The sequence below is a fragment of the Phoca vitulina genome, unplaced genomic scaffold (genome assembly GCF_004348235.1).
Source record: "Phoca vitulina isolate PV1807 unplaced genomic scaffold, GSC_HSeal_1.0 scaffold19, whole genome shotgun sequence".
In the NCBI taxonomy this organism is placed as follows: Eukaryota; Metazoa; Chordata; class Mammalia; order Carnivora; family Phocidae; genus Phoca; species Phoca vitulina.
In genome coordinates this window covers 25952768-25967854 of record NW_022589722.1, presented here as the reverse complement: position 1 = coordinate 25967854, position 15087 = coordinate 25952768, and the positions used below count along the sequence as shown (strand labels likewise).

General features: G+C 59.7%; 1 protein-coding gene across 2 annotated transcripts in view; it reads right to left on the bottom strand.

The window, feature by feature from the left end:
- The window catches only part of CACNA1I (calcium voltage-gated channel subunit alpha1 I), a 113016-nt gene that overhangs the window by 18144 nt on the left and 79785 nt on the right, over positions 1–15087 (bottom strand). For both annotated transcript variants that reach the window (XM_032416306.1, XM_032416305.1), the window contains exons 11-23: positions 9052–9203; positions 8194–8379; positions 7811–7928; positions 7269–7424; positions 6717–6810; positions 5728–5930; positions 4611–5081; positions 4178–4278; positions 3386–3509; positions 3036–3104; positions 2291–2475; positions 1706–1832; positions 295–420 (exon numbers count right to left, since the gene is read on the bottom strand). In XM_032416306.1, the coding sequence (XP_032272197.1) occupies positions 295–420; positions 1706–1832; positions 2291–2475; positions 3036–3104; positions 3386–3509; positions 4178–4278; positions 4611–5081; positions 5728–5930; positions 6717–6810; positions 7269–7424; positions 7811–7928; positions 8194–8379; positions 9052–9203 (2112 nt within the window). The remainder of the gene's footprint in view (positions 1–294; positions 421–1705; positions 1833–2290; positions 2476–3035; positions 3105–3385; positions 3510–4177; positions 4279–4610; positions 5082–5727; positions 5931–6716; positions 6811–7268; positions 7425–7810; positions 7929–8193; positions 8380–9051; positions 9204–15087) is intronic.

Here is a 15087-nt window from a genome sequence, read left to right as displayed (position 1 = left end):
CTCCTGTCAGGGTCCCTGGGGTGGGGGGTGTTCCCTGAAGCACCTCCTAAGCACCACATACTCCTGAGACACTCTGCACTCAGGATCTCTAAGCCTGTGAGGTGAGTTCCACCTCTACCCATTTTGCAGAAGACAAAACCGAGGCCTAGAAAGGAGAAGTCACAGGGTCAGTCCTGGCAGAGCAGGACCAGAGCCTGATCTGTGATCCCAGGCTGTCGGCACTGAAGAGCTTGTACCCCCATCCACTGGCGGGGGGCGGGGGGGTCAGGGCAGGGGTACCCGGATGGCACTCACCTGGCCCAGGTTGTCAAAATTGTACTTGTGGTGGACCCAGCGGTAGTTGGCGGCCACACAATCAGAGCGGTTGGTGATGTTGCGGGTGTCCACACCCAGACAGTGGTAGAACTTGCCCTTGAAGAGCTGGGGTGGGGGGAGGACCACAGGGTTAGCGGACCGTCTGCCAGTGCTCCGGGGGGTAGGGGATGCAAGTCAGAAAAGGGACCCGCCCCGCAGGGGGCACTTCCTCTGTGCATAACCTGGACCAAGCACTCGACCACACCATCTCACCAAGTCCCCCAACATGAGGTAGGGCTACTCTCAGCCCATCTCACAGATGAGGAGACTGAGGCCCAGTGGTGTTAGGTAATTTTCCCCAAAGTCATATGAGGTTTAGGAAGGGGCAGAGTCACTGTCTGTCTGATTTCTGGGCTCTTCCGCAGACCTCAGTCCTGGGGATGTGGACAGGGACTCCACGGGAGAAAGTTGCCCGCATATCCTCAAGGGTGAGAGAGAGAAGTAAAGGGACCCTCTCTAGGGACCCAGGCAATCTGCCTGGAAGGGACAGGGCCACTGTCCGCATGGAGTCCGCGTCAAACCCCTCCTGCCCAGGCGGCTGTTACAGATCTCGCAGCAGCCCCAAAGGACACCTGTGCCCGGAGCTCCGCTGCAACTCCACCCCAACCACAGGACCAGGTGAGGAGACTGGGGGCCTCAGCTCAGGACTCAGACAAGAAAGAGGAAGGTCTCGGTTGCAGCTCAGACCCCAGAGGGCCCAGGGCCTTCTGGCCATCCCCCTGTCACACACTTTTATGATGTGCCTCCTTGCTCCTCCCTGTCCAGCCCTAAGGTCCCATCCTAATCCTGGGCTCCAAGCCAAAATCCGAGTTAGCTCAAGGCCCTGCCTGCGTCAGAGACTCTCCATGGTCTCCACCCCCGGAGAAACTGGCCCCAGCTTCTTAGCTGCCATTCCAGGTCTCTCCCACCTTGGCCCAGCCCCCCGTCTGGCTCCTGTCTCTGGGCCAGCCATGGCTCCTGAGCTCACATCCACACATGTGCCCACCCTCCCTTGAAACACCTTCCACCCGCCATGACCTGTGGAATCACTTCTCCTTCGAGGCCCAGTGCCCAGGCCACTTCCTCCAGGATGCTTTTACTCTTGCCCCCAGCCCAGCCCTGTGTTTCTGTGAAGCTTGGACCCCCGTGATCCCATTTACCCAGGCTTCTTTGCGCTCAGACGTTTAAGTCTGTGTCTGCCCCTCTCCCTGGACTGGGAGCTCGCAGCTGGCAGGACCGTGGGTGCTCTACCAGGGCCACCTGAGGCCCCAGGTTGGTTAACACAAGGTCGGGAGAGTTGAACAGGAATGTGGAGCCTTTTACCCAACCACGAAGCTCACCCCAATGCCTGCCCAGCCTGAGTACCCCTCACCTGCACCCCCAGGATGCCGAAGATGATGAAGAAAGCGCAGCAGATGAGGACGATGTTGCCGATGGGCTTGAGGGAAGAGATAAGTGTCTCCACTACCAGCTTCAGACCAGGCGCTCGGCTGATGACACTGGAGGCAGACGGGCCAGAGGCACCATAAGCCCACAGCCATGTCTGGAGACAGCACCCACTTTGCCCAGAATCACCAGGGCAGAGAACCCCAAACCCCAGATCTATATGCACTGCAGTGCACTATGCCCTAATTCCAGCCCCTTGGGGTCCACACCTCACCATCATCTGGAGACTGAGGGCCAGAGATGGCAGTGAGCCACCCAGGGACACACAGAAAGTGGGGAGCAGTCCTGGGGGGCCACCTTCAGCCTGGCCTTTCCAGCACCCCCCTCCCGCCAGGGTTTCTAGGCTCCTCCCCCAGGAGCAGCATCAACAGCCTGGTCCCTGTCCCCACTAATCTGGCACGTGCTATCAGAGGGCTGAGTGGATAAGGAGGGCCAGAGTGAGGGGTCCACTTAGACCCCAGGAGCTCACTAGACAGTGCAGGGATTCCCCCATCCGCAGGGGAGTCCTCACCGCAGGGGGCGTAGGGTGCGCAGGAGCCGCAAGACCCGAAGGACCCCTAGGATCTTGGCTCCCCCGGCTGAGGCCAAGGAAACCACGATGTCGATGATGGACACGAAGACGAGAAAACCGTCCAGCACGTTCCAGCTACTGCGCAGGTAAGCCTGCTCACCGAAGTACAGGCCCAGCGAGACCACCTGGGGGCAGGACGATGGGCCGGGTGAGCCGGACTCGGCGACTGGAGACGGGGTGGGGTGTGGCCAGCCTCAGCGAGGGGGCGGAGCGAGGTCAGGTGGGGCTGGTGGGGACCTGTCAGGCAGAGGGCTGGGAGGATGGTCTGGCAGGGGACACGTGCCCCACCGCCCCCTGAAACACAGGCCCAGCGGGCCACCCCGTTCCGTACTCCCCGCACGTCTGGCAAACTCAATTCAAAGCCAAGCGGTCTGGGAAGCATCCGGGAAGGAATCCTTCCCCTGCCCCCCCACCTCCAGCAGGTACCTGCATTACACCCTAAATGTTTCTCCACATTAGCCTTTCTCGCAGGATGTGAGCTCCTGGAGAGTGAGGACGTGGCTGACCCCCTCTGGGTCCCTGGAGCCCAACCTAGGGGCTGGCACCTAACAGGGATGGGCCTCCTGGGCCCTCAGTGGAATGCGGTTGATGGGCAGGTGAGTGACAAGCTTTCAGAGAGGCTGGCCCAGAGCCAGGGGCCCCAAGCCGGGGGTGGGAGAGGGTCCCGGGTGAAGCCCGGAGTTACCTTCAGTGTCATCTCGCCTACAAAGATGGCTGTGAAGATGTAGTTCGACACAGTAAGGAAGATACGTTCCTGGAAGAAGACAGCTCTCGTTGGCCCAGGGACTCCCAGAACTGCCCTGTCACCTGGTCAGCCTCTCACCTTCAGCCAAGGGACACCCTGCTGCTACTTCACAGTCTCAGGAGGCATCTCCCTCCCCAGAGCTCCTACCACACCTCCCTCCATGGTGTTTGGGGTTGGGCCTGGCTGAGCTCTCCTAGCCCCCTGAGCCTGACACAATGTCCCAGTGCAGGCCCTGGTGGCCTGCCCCTCTGCCTTGTCCCTTGCCCTGCCCGAAGGCTGCAGCCACTCACGGTGCTGCCAGCCTCGATCTGGGGCCTCTCCAGGGCGATGGTGATGCAGTTGAGAAAGATGAAGGCCAGGACGACATAGTCGAAGAGCTTGTGGGCAATGATGGTCTGACACAGGACTCGGAACCTGGGCGGGGTAGGCAGGGCACCCCATGAGTGTGGGGCCCAGACACGCATGGGGACTGGGATGGCTAGAAGAGCTGACATCTCTCTTCTCTGGCCACACAACAGGTGGTGATTTCGTGTCTGCTCCCCTAAGCACATGGCAAAAACTGGCACCACAGGATAAAGGGCATCGACCTTGCCCTGGCAGTCAAGGCCTTCCAAACACTGGTGCAAATCTCTGAGCCCTAACCTCCAGCCACTCGGACACACACTCCCTGATACCCTCCGCTTCTGCCCCTGGGGCCTTCCCTCAGGCTGCTCCCTCTACCCAGACCAGTCTCCACCTCTTCACAACCCCTGCATCACCTACTAGAATACTATCTGCCTCCAAAATCCAGCACACAGGCCTCCTCCTCCAGGAGGCCTACTGATGCCCCCTCCGGATGGGAGCACCCCGGGCTACTTGAGGATTTGTCCAACCTGGTGCCAGCACAGGAACGGCCTAGACTTGGAATCTAGAACACCTAGATCCTCCCCCTCCCCTGCAGACCCTCCACCACTGGACCAGGAGGGTCCTCTGGGGTATAGAAGACCCTCCACCAATAGCCTTGATTGGCTTGGCAGAAATCTCTCCCTCCCAGACATGCCAACCCCCTACTCTAACCTCACACCAAGCCTGGACTTGCCCACCTGTTCTCGGGGGAGAAGAGGTAGACAGACCAGTCCTCACGGACCTCGCACCAGTTAGGCTTATAGACGTCGATCATCTTGCGGACCCGGAAGCACAGGGTCTGACAAGGCAAGGATGGGGTGCAGACGGGTCAGTACTGCGCAGAGCTGCCCATCTCCGCCCACTCTGGCCATATACCAAACTGGGGCCACCGGATGAACTGCGATCTCTTCCAGCGAGACCAGGACCCTCACCCCACCCAGTGCAAGCGCGGAGAGAGGGCCTCTCCACCAGCAGCGGGGGGCGGGGGGGAGGGTGTCCCTCGCTGGGGCGAGCAGTGCTGCCCCCCCCCCCCCCGCGCTCTCCTTAAGTCCGGTCCCGCGCTAGCCCCGCCCCTCGGGCCCGCCCCCTCTGACCCGCCCCTCCCCGGCCCCTGGGCCCTCCCCCTCTCACGTAGTCGATCTCCTCCTCATCCTCCCCGCGATCCCGGTGGTCATCCATCTTGGTAAAGACATCCTTGGCGATGCTGGGCATCCTGCCATTGCAGTCTTCGTGCCCGGGGGCCGGGCCCACCGCCCGCCAGGCCGCCCGGGGGTGGGCGCCCGCCGCAGGCACCAGCTCGGCCAGGTCCATCGAGTCTCTGGTGTCGAGGGACAGTGTCCGGCGGTGGTGGCGGTGCCGGTGCGCCGGGTGGGCACCGTGGTGCGCGTGGTGGGCGTGCGGAGCGTGCAGCGGCGCGGCCCGCGGCGGCCCCTCGTCCCTGGCGCCCTCGCAGGCCCGGCTGCCGCCGCCGCGCTCCGCCGAGAGCAGGGACTCGTGCTCGGCCGACAGCGGCTTGTGCTTCAGGCTGTTCCAGCTGGAGCGGCGACTGGCCCAGGCCCCGCTGCGGCCCCACGGTCCGTAGTAGGAGCTCCGGGAGCTGGACTGGAAGGAAGGCACCACACACACAAGCCACTGTGGTGCCTGAAGGCAGCCTGCACACCCGCTGAGGCCCTAAGAGGGCCACCGGCCTGGCTAGTGGGTGACAGAGCAGGCTAGGCCCCAGCGGTCCTCTCCCTGCCCCGCTCTCACTCTTGGACATGTGGGCACCTCTAGGGTGTGGCTACATCTCCTCCTGCCACCTCACTGCCCTTGAGGAAGCTACAGCAGGTTAGGGTGGTCTTCCTATTTCACAGGTAAGGAAAAAGGTTCAGAGAGGGCTGTAACTTGCTCGTGGTCACACAGCTCGAAAATGGCAGCGGCCAGATTTGAGCTCTGATATGCCAGACCCCAAAGCCCAGCTCTTTACCTGCACATTGTGGCCAAGATAAAAACCCAATTCTCCGTAAGGGACCTACTGGCACTACTCATTCATTCATTCACTCATTCATTCTTTGTTGCCGCATCCTACTCTGGCACTGGGCATCCACAAATGCAACAGACATGGTCCTGGCTGGGTTCTAGCTGGAGAGTCTGGTCCCCTAAACCTAGGTACCAGCCTGAGGCTGAACTGACAGGCACTTCTCCCCAGAGTCCCTCACCACACGCCCCAGCAGGGAGCACTCATCCAGAGCACCCCACAAGGACTCACCAGGGAGCGTTGGTCATAGCTCATCCTGCCCAGTGACATGACACTGCTCTTGCGAGGGCCCAGGGCCACCAGGACCGGGTCCGGCTGCAGCGAGAGGCGGGGGGCGGGTGCTGCAGCCGCGGCGGGGCCCAGGTGTCCACCCAGCGGGAGATTGGGGTCCAGGTGCCCATTGGGGGTCATGGGGATTGGGCAGAGCTTGGGATCTGGAGGGGTGAGATGGAGACAGAAGGGGGGGCAAACAAAGAACAAGAGTAAAAGAAGTCATGAGACAAAGAAACAGGGATGGGAACAGAAATAGAGTCTTTCTGGGGAAACCTCCTCCACCTTCTGGGTTGGACCCCATGTCATGTGCCTCTCCTCCACCCTTCCTGGAGAGCTCTCAGCTTGCTTTTTTTTTTTTATTAGGTTTTTTATTTTTGTTCAGTATAGTTAACATACAGTGTTATACTAGTTTCAGGTGTACAGAACGACTCGACAATTCTATACATCGTTCCTCAGCACTCATCATCTCAGCTTCCTTTTTGGGGCGGATCCCTTGTCTCCCGTGTTGAGCGCCAGCCCCGAGCTGCACCCAGCCTGGGAACCTCACTCCTGGACCCACTTCAGGAAGCAAGGCAAAGACGGTCCAGCCCAGTTACCAAGGAGGACACTGGCCCTGGGTGTGGGGAGGCTTGTTCCAAGTTGCCCAGTGGTGCCAACAGGACCAGAACCCAGGTGTCCTGAGGCCCGAGGCTTTTCCCAGCAGGCCACACTGTGAAGGGGTGAGGGTGAACTGCAGCTCCCTCTGTGGCTAGAATTCAGGAGGGCTCTGAATGTCACTGACCTCTTTTGGGGGATTTGCCTGTTTCCATTATGAATGTAAGCAAACCACAGATAATTAGCAGTCCGGGAGCCCGGGCTTGAGGGGAAACCCAGTGCTGTGCCCCTCGCCTTCCCGGATCTCTGGGGAAGCGTTGTGGTCCCCTAGGTGCCAGTGGAGACCTGTTTACCTCCACCGCCATCCAGGCCCTCCTGAAGCTTGTCAAACTCCTCCATGTTGGATGAGCTCTGGTCCTCGTCCGAGTAGGAGCGATTGGCGTCACCCTGGGAGACCATCCCTCTTGTTGGAATGCAGGTTGGCTCAGCCCTTCTCTCCCTCTTGAATTTTTCACCCCCATTTTACAGATAGGGAGACTGAGGCTCAGAAAAGGAAAGCAAGAAGCAAACGAGGACCTGGGCCATAAGCCCACATCGGCCTGACTGCAGGTATCCCCTAAGCCTCAGAGAAGGGAGGAGGCAGGATCTAGATCTTAGGGGCTTTAGAATTTCAGAAATAGCGAGACCTAGTCCCACACCCCTGGGGGAGAGGCAGGGATCCGAGATACAGCCTCCATTTGCATGCTTCCTGCAATAGGAAGCTCACCACCTAATTGGCAACCTCCTCCTTGGGACCTTGTTACTGGCTAGATGTTTGAGTTGCAGCCCTCCCCCATCCAGAATCCCCCACACCCAGTCTGGCGCAGGCCCCATGGGGGTGCTTCCTCTGCCAGGGCTGCAGTCACCTCTGCCTGGAAGCCCTCCACCAGGATGGCCACCAGGAGGTTGAAGAGCACATAGTTGCCGAAGGTCATGAGGGCGACAAAGTAGAGGGAGGCCCAAGGGGAGGTGGAGGCCATGCCATTGTAGAGGACAACGTTCCAGTCCTCCTGGGTGAGGATCTGTGGGGGAATCAGGAGCACAGCTCAGCCCTGGGGTATCCCCAAGCCCCAGCCCAGCCCGAGGACAGATGGAATCCACCGGGTGGTAGAGCTGCATGTGTGAGGAAATAGTCTTGGAGGAGAATCCCAAGGTGCCCAAGCCTTAGGGCGGGAGTGGAGGGGCAGGGATGGGCACCAGGCGGTCACTCCAGCTCCCAGAGCCAGTGCAATGCCAGCCCGACCCCGCACCCGGACCTGTCTGCTGGGGTCCGGAACTGAGGAGCCTCCTTGGCAGGTCACCCCTCTTCTCTGGGTCCTCTGAAGGGCCACCTCCAAAAAGCAATGCAAGCAGCGGTCCTGGGAGAAACCCCTTCCCCTGACGCACAGAAAGACATGCTGTCGCTCACCTGGAACACCGTGACAATGGCCCAGAGCAGGGAGTCAAAGTTCTTCCTGTCGGGGACGGTGTCTCCCGTGTCTGTGCGGAGGCTGAATTTGCAGCCAAAGATGTGCATCCCGAGGATGCTGTGGGAGGAATGGAGGAGGCTCAGGGACCCACCCACCTTGTTTCATTCTCAGCTACCCGGTAAGATGGCAGGGGGCAGTACTGGTTCCATTTTACAGAAGCGAACACTGAGGCTCGGAGGGCAAGTACTCGCCCCGAGCCATTGGGGATTAAGTGGTGGTGTCAGGATTCACACCCACGTCCAGGGTGTTTCCTGCAGAAGCTCGACCTGCCATGCTCCCCCAGGCTCCAGCACTCATGGCGCCCGCGGTGGGCAGGCCTCACCTGAAGATGAAGATGAAGAGCATGAGCAGCATGCAGAAGGTAGCCACGTTGTCCATGGTCTTCATGAGCACCACCAACTGGCGCCGCAGTGCGGGCATGAAGCGCACCAGCTTCAGCACCCGCAACAGCCGGAAGGTCCGCAACACCGACAGGCCGCCGTCCGCCTGCCCCACAATCTCCCAGATGCTGGGAGGGGGCAAGCAGGGGAAGGAGGGAGAGAGAGGCAGGAGGGTTCGACAGAGGGCGGGGAGGAGAGGAGGGCAAAGGGAGGCCAGGGAGGACAGAGAGACGGACAGCTTCCATTCATTCATTCGTTCATCCCACAAATAACATGTTTCAAGGGTCATTGCTGCGCCGGGGCATGCTCTAAGTCAGGGACTCCTGACCTGGAGTCCATGGACACCCCCCACGAGAAGTCTGTGGCTAGAATTCAGGAGATCTACCCACTGACCTCTTTTTGAGATTTAACATTCTTTCGGTTATGAATGTAAATAAGCCACGGAGAACTAGCAGTCCCTATGACTTTCTGACCAGTCAAAATCGCTGACAGTTTTATATCTTATAACCGTTGATGTACATATTTCCAAATATTACTTATACTCATCCTTTCTTGGGAACGATGGTAGTCACAAGACCTGCCGCTACATCTTGCTATTTCATGTGTTAATCCAGAAGCGCGTATATTACTGAATGACAGATGTTTAAATATTTGATAACTGTGCTTTGGTGTAATTGATCTCCTTTGTGCTCTTACATGCTTTGTTTCCCGGCCGGGGTCGGTGCCTTAGATCCCCCTCCACCCCCCCCACACACACCGGGACTTCTGGGCCCACAGCCTGCGGGGGCAGGGGGCAGCACCTGATGATAACAATGATGCTGTCAAAGATGTTGTAAGGGTTGCGCAGGTAGTCAAAGAGCCCAAAGGCGGCCAGCTTCAGGAGCATCTCCAGGGCGAACATGCTGGTGAAGACCACGTTGCAGATCTCCAGGATGTTGGTCAGCTCCTCGGGCTGTGGAGGCGTTAGGACACGGGACAGGGACCTGGTCAGGCCAGAGCACAGTCATGGATCCTCTCTGGATGCCCATGGGCTCCAGGACCGCCAGGGAGGCGGGTCAGAGTCCTCGCTGGAGCACAATGGCCTTGAGAACCTAACAACGCGGCTGCATCTCTGCTGTCCTAAGAGTCCACTAAGATGGCGGGACCCCACCGGGCTGACCTTCCACACATTTGGAAATGACGCTGGTACTGTGTGCCCTCAGGGAGCTATCGTGACACCCATTTTACAGATCAGGACACAGGCTCAGAAGCTGACTTAAGGTCACATGGCTTGATGCAGAGCAAGGCAAGAAGACAGGCCAGTCATTGCTAGAAAGTCCCTGTTTGCCCATGACCCCATTTAGGAAGCACTTACCCCATGCGGGACCTGTCCTTTGAACTTTACAGTTCATCTTAATCCCACACAAGAGCCCATTCTGCAGAGGAGGAAGCAGGTTCAGAGAAGGCCAGCACCCTGCCTTCGGCTGTGGAGCAGGTAAGGGGCAAAGCCAGGATGTGAACTCAGGCAGCCCGGTTCCAAGGCTCCCGCCCTTCACCCCTGCCTGTGCAGACCTCTCTCCTGAGCCTTCCCCACTCTCCCCTTCCCCAATGGTCAGCTCAGGATTGTGGGTGGCTCGAGAGCCCCGTGCCCTGCGAAGGGAAGACAGAGACCATGCACTTGCTGTGCACAACGGCTCTTTCCTGTACTCGAGGACCCTGGTCGATGGGGCTTACTCCACACCCTTCTCAGTGGAAGGCACCAGAGCCCAGGGAGGGCAGGGGTTAGAGTCACCAGCTGGTGAGAAGGAGACTAGTACCCCTGGCCAGAGAGCCACCCTCTGACCCCAGACATGATTACCTCCTGGTTTTTAGCAGCAGGTGACACCCTACAAATAGAACCTTGTGAGCAACGCTGGTGTATAAAACAGACCACATTCTGGGCCATGACGAGGAGACAGGGTTCCAGGGCACCCCTCCCACCTCAGTTTCTTCATCCCTAAAACGAGGGGGTGAAACAAGATGACATTCATTCTGGCCCTCTCCACCAAAGCACCATGCAGGGCTCCAGCCCCTCTTGCATGAGCCCGCTAGCACTGTGAAGTGTCTGGTTGCTGCTCCTCACAATCTGCAAGGCCACTGTTGGTGTCTCCATTCCACAGGGAAGGACACGGAGGCTCCGACGAGTGAACTGACTTGCTCTGAGCCACCCAGCCAGGATGTGGCTGAGCCACGCAATCATCTCCAAACTGCTCTCCGCGGACACACACACAGAGCCCACCCGTGCCTTCACCCGTTCCCAGGGCTCACGCACGCCACAGGTCCGCTGAGCGGTCACTACGGGCCAGGCGTGCGCTACCCAGGACGGCCGGTGGTGAATGCATCGGGACATTGCCCCTGCCCCCAGAAGTGCGGGCTCTGGTAGCAAAGCCCAACACCCAAGCTGACCAGCACTTGGTGGATGCTAAAAACAGAGAAGAGTTGAGGATGCTTTGAGGGAACAGCGATCCTGCAGTCAGGAGCAGCTTCCTGGAGGAAGTGACCTCTCAGCAGAGACCCCAAAGCTGAGAAGGGGAGCCCAGTGACAGGGGCGGGGAGAGAAGGCATCTAGGCCGAGGGAGCAGCCAGAGCAAGAGTGGGGAGGTGAGAGAGCCGCCATCCGTCAGTGCCCCAACCCCCAGCCCAGCCCCTCCACCAGGCGACAGGGCGCCTCTGGGGCCTGTGATTCCATTTGGGTTAAAAGGAGAAGAGGGAAAAAAAAAACAACCCAATGCAACCGCCCGCTTCCGACCAGTGCCTGGGAAACCTAATAAAACTGCCAGGTCCTCTCAAGCCCAGAGAAAAGGAGAAGGCCCCATTTCCATCTGTAATTACGTTTGACTCACAAAAGGGCGCTGAAAGAAGAGTGGGACCCTGAGAGGGGCCCTCGGTGGGGAGGGGCCGGGCCCAGATGCTGCTCCGAGCCACCAATTTCCCAGCCCGCCCGAACGACAGGGGCGGCAAAGATGGAAAACGGGGCCGCTGACAGTCGGTAATGACCATCACCCCGCTCTGGGCCACACACGGCGCACACACTCCCGCCCCGCAACCGATGCGGAGCCGCCGCTCTCCCTCTGGGAAGGTCACCTGCTCACCCCCCGCCCCCCCACTCACAGCAGCCGTTTCTCTAGTCAAGCGCACACCTGCTAATCTTTCTCTAATGGACCATCCATCACTCCCGCAAGCTTTTTTCTGGGAGAGAGACAGCGAGCGGGAGGGAGACAGGCGAACACAGACTATTTTGTATTATGAGATGGAGGTGGGAGGGTGTGTGGAGAGGGACGGGGGCAGCCGTGGGGGAAATGGACAGACAGACAAATAAGGCCACAGGGAGGGAGAGGCAAAGGCGGGGTGTGGAGAGAGGAGACAGGGGAAGAAAAACACGCATGCAAACATAATGAAGGACCAAGATCGGGACCAAGATCGGGACCAAGATCGGGACCTTGCAGGAGTGGGTGAAGGAGCCAGGAACGTGAGAGACAACAGGCAGACAGACTGGCAGGCAGAGGCTTTAGAGAGGCATCTGGAGGCGGCAGGGACCACCCCCCCGCCCCCAGCGGAAGAGGGGGCAACAAAGGGCAGAAAGCCATGTTGGCCTGGAGGCAGGAGAGTGGAGGGCAGGTAAGGAGGGGCTGCAACCTGGAGGCCCGAAGCAGAGGGAGAGGGACAGGGGCCCGCTCCTCCTGGCCCGACGCCAGGTGTGGAGGCACGAGGCTGCCCAGCCTCTGGCCATTTCTGCAGGGGTAAATAAGGGTCCTGCCGGGCAGGGGCCCCTCCGCTGTACCTGATACTACCCCCCCCCGTGGTAATGATGTCAGCTGGTGTTAAGGGTCCCCCTGCACCAGTCGGCGCCGCCGAGCACTTTCCATGAATTATCTCATCTAGACCTCAAACGTTACCCCACGGTATCCCCATTTTATAGACGGGACGCTGAGGCTCAGAGGGAAGTGACTGCTCAGGGCCAGGGCCAGGAAGTGGTAGAATGGGATCTCAATCTGAATCAGAGGAATTCTCCCTCCGGCCTGCCCCCTCCCACGGCCCTGACAGCTTCAACTGCCCCACTTCCCTGACTTGAGGCTCCAGTTCAGCATACAGACATGTCACTGCCCTGCTCACAAGCCTCCTGTGACTCCCCACTGCCTGGAGGACAAAGCCTGCCTTAAGACACTTTGTGGATGGACAGCACCCCCAGCCTCCTGGGCAGTCTCCTGCCCTTTGTGCACATCCTCCTCGAGGGCTCAGGTCCTTTGGGGGAAAGCCTGTGCTCCTGGTCCCTGTACCTGTCCCTCCTCTGTCTCACTGACGAACTCCTAGTCAACCTTCAGGGTCCATCTCCAGTGCCACTGCCCCTGGGAAGCCTTCCGTGACTGCAGCCCATGTTGGCTCTCTCCCCTAAGCCCCCAAAGAGCTGGAATGTTGGGCACTAAGCCAGCCCATCCTCCTCTTCCCAGAGCCATGCCAGACTGGCTGCAGACAGGAAAATAAAGATTGTTTTGAGCCATCCCCTGACCTGGAGACCTTGAATGCAGTCCCCTGGGAGCAGGGGCCAGTGGACATGCCCCCACCTGCCCTAGGAGGCTACATGCACCCCGGCCCTGCTGCCCGTTCAGCCGAACCCTCTGTTTCTTGTTGTCCAACTCGGTGACCATCCTTCAGTTCCAGGACGGGATGGGGCTGAGAGCGGCCTTGCCCAGCTTGGGAGGAGCCGTTCGCCTGGATAGCTGAGTGCCGGGAGAGGAAGAAGCTGCCACCGGAGCCAGGCCTCCCCACCCAGGCCTCCCCACTGCCTCCTGTCCGCTTTGTGGAGCCTCCACCTCCGCCTCAGCATCCTGGAGCCCTGCTCTGACAGTTGCTCACCGTGTCACCTGGGCAAGCCTCAGTTTCCCCATCTGCTCTAGCCTGGCCTACCCCATAGGGCTGCCATGAGGGTCACAAGGAATGTGACAACACATGACAGTGGGTGATGAGGCAGGGATCTGGCCCCCCCAAGCTGACCCCTCCCCACCTGCTTGTCATGTAGCCTCAATCACAGACCATTCGGGGCCTCCCCTCTCTTCCCTTGGCCTACTCAGGAAAGCAGACTTCAGCCCCGTCTAACCACCTCATGGGTCACAAGCAGGCCTGGATGACCCCCCTTTTACCTGTCACCTCATCCCAGGCCAGTCCCTGCAAGGAACAGCATCTTTGTCCATGAGGAACCTGGGGACGTTGGGATCCCTTGTGATCGGGGCAGCCATGGCCACCTAAAGGCCAGGGGAACCCGCAATCTTAGCTCTCGTCTGAGTGCCCATGACCACAGAGGCAGGGGTGGTAGACGGAGCCAGAGAGCAACCCACAGGCTTCGCCCCATTCTCACTCCCTAGCACCCCCATGGCCGTGCCAGGCTCCCTGCCAGGCCCCCCCACCTCCACCGCAATGCCCACCCCTCCGCAGTCACCACCCCTGCAGGAAAGGGGCTGTACGCGTCCACCCGCCTTCTCCTCCCGCTCCTCCCGCTCCTCCCCGCTCTCCCCGCCTCCCAGCGGCCCTGGGCCACCTCTCTCTGCAAGCACCACCTCAGACAGGGCTGCTCAAAATAAACACGGGGGCGGACTGTTTCCCCGCCAAGCGGCGTCTGGGAGCGGAGGGGAGTGGAGCAAATACGCCGGCCGGCCCCCAGCAGGCCCTGCTCAGAGCTCGGCAGAACAATGCCTGCCACTCAGGGCTGCTTTAAAAAGAACATTTTTTTTTAAATGCTCCCTCCCCCTCACCTTTTTCTTTAATTAATTAATTTTTCGAGGCTCCAGATGGCAGAAGGTAACCTCACCCCAAGGGTGGTGATGTGAGGCTCAAACAGAAGATTCATAAATGGTTGCAAATCAGTGAGCACCTACTATGTGCTGGGCTTCCTAATTAACCCGCCCGCCACTCTGACAAGGGTCCGTGCGCCCACTTCCCAGATGGAGCCACCGGCTGGGGGAGGCCAAGGGACTTGCCCAAGGCTCCCTGCTGGCCAGTTGCCTTGAACCAGGGAAGGAGCCTGGGGGGTGGGGCGGTGGCAGGAGGCGTGTGGGGTAGAGGCTGGGCAGGGAGCCCCTGAGGCCGGGCCGCTGGGCAGGGGGCGAGGCTGTGACCCAGAGAACCCCGACAAACAGGCCTCTGACAAACTGCCCTGATCTGCAGCGTATGCCGATTTCCGTGGTGTAAATACTCCCACCACGGCCAATTTCAAGCTACCAACTGTTTAAAAACAGGCTTTCGACATTCCTGAGTGTTAAAAAATCGGCTCTCGCAAGCTGGTTCCCACAAGCCCTGGTGGGAATGGTGCCCAGACCCCACTGCGGCAGCGCTGTGACAAGCCCCCTCGGTGCTACTCGCTCAGAAATGACAGCCAGTGCCCCAACATCACCTGGTCCCCCATGGGGCCCCCCTCTAGCACCGCTGGCCTAGCCAGGCTTCTGCCCACCTGGCAGGCCTAGGCCAGGAAAGGCCAGAAGTCTGAGCCCTAGGCGAGGGGGCTCTGGGCTGCCTGTCTCCCCAGCTTTACCCCGCAGATAGCCTCCCCTCCAGTCCTCTGCAGAGACCTTTTTAATTAAGCCAGAATGGCTGGCAAACCAGCAGCTCCGAACAGTGTCGCCACAGCCCCAGGGGCCGCATTTAAGAAAATTGAATAGAGCCAGCGCTTGGCGAGCTAATGAAGAGGGAAATGGGAGTGTGGCCCACCGCGGGGCGCAGCGGGCGGGCGGAGGGGCTGCCGCAGAAAGAGGGTGGCACGAAGCAAAGGGGGCCCTCGTTCTAAGCCCTGCGGGGTGTCAGTCTTGCCACAGAAAGATGTGGGTGCA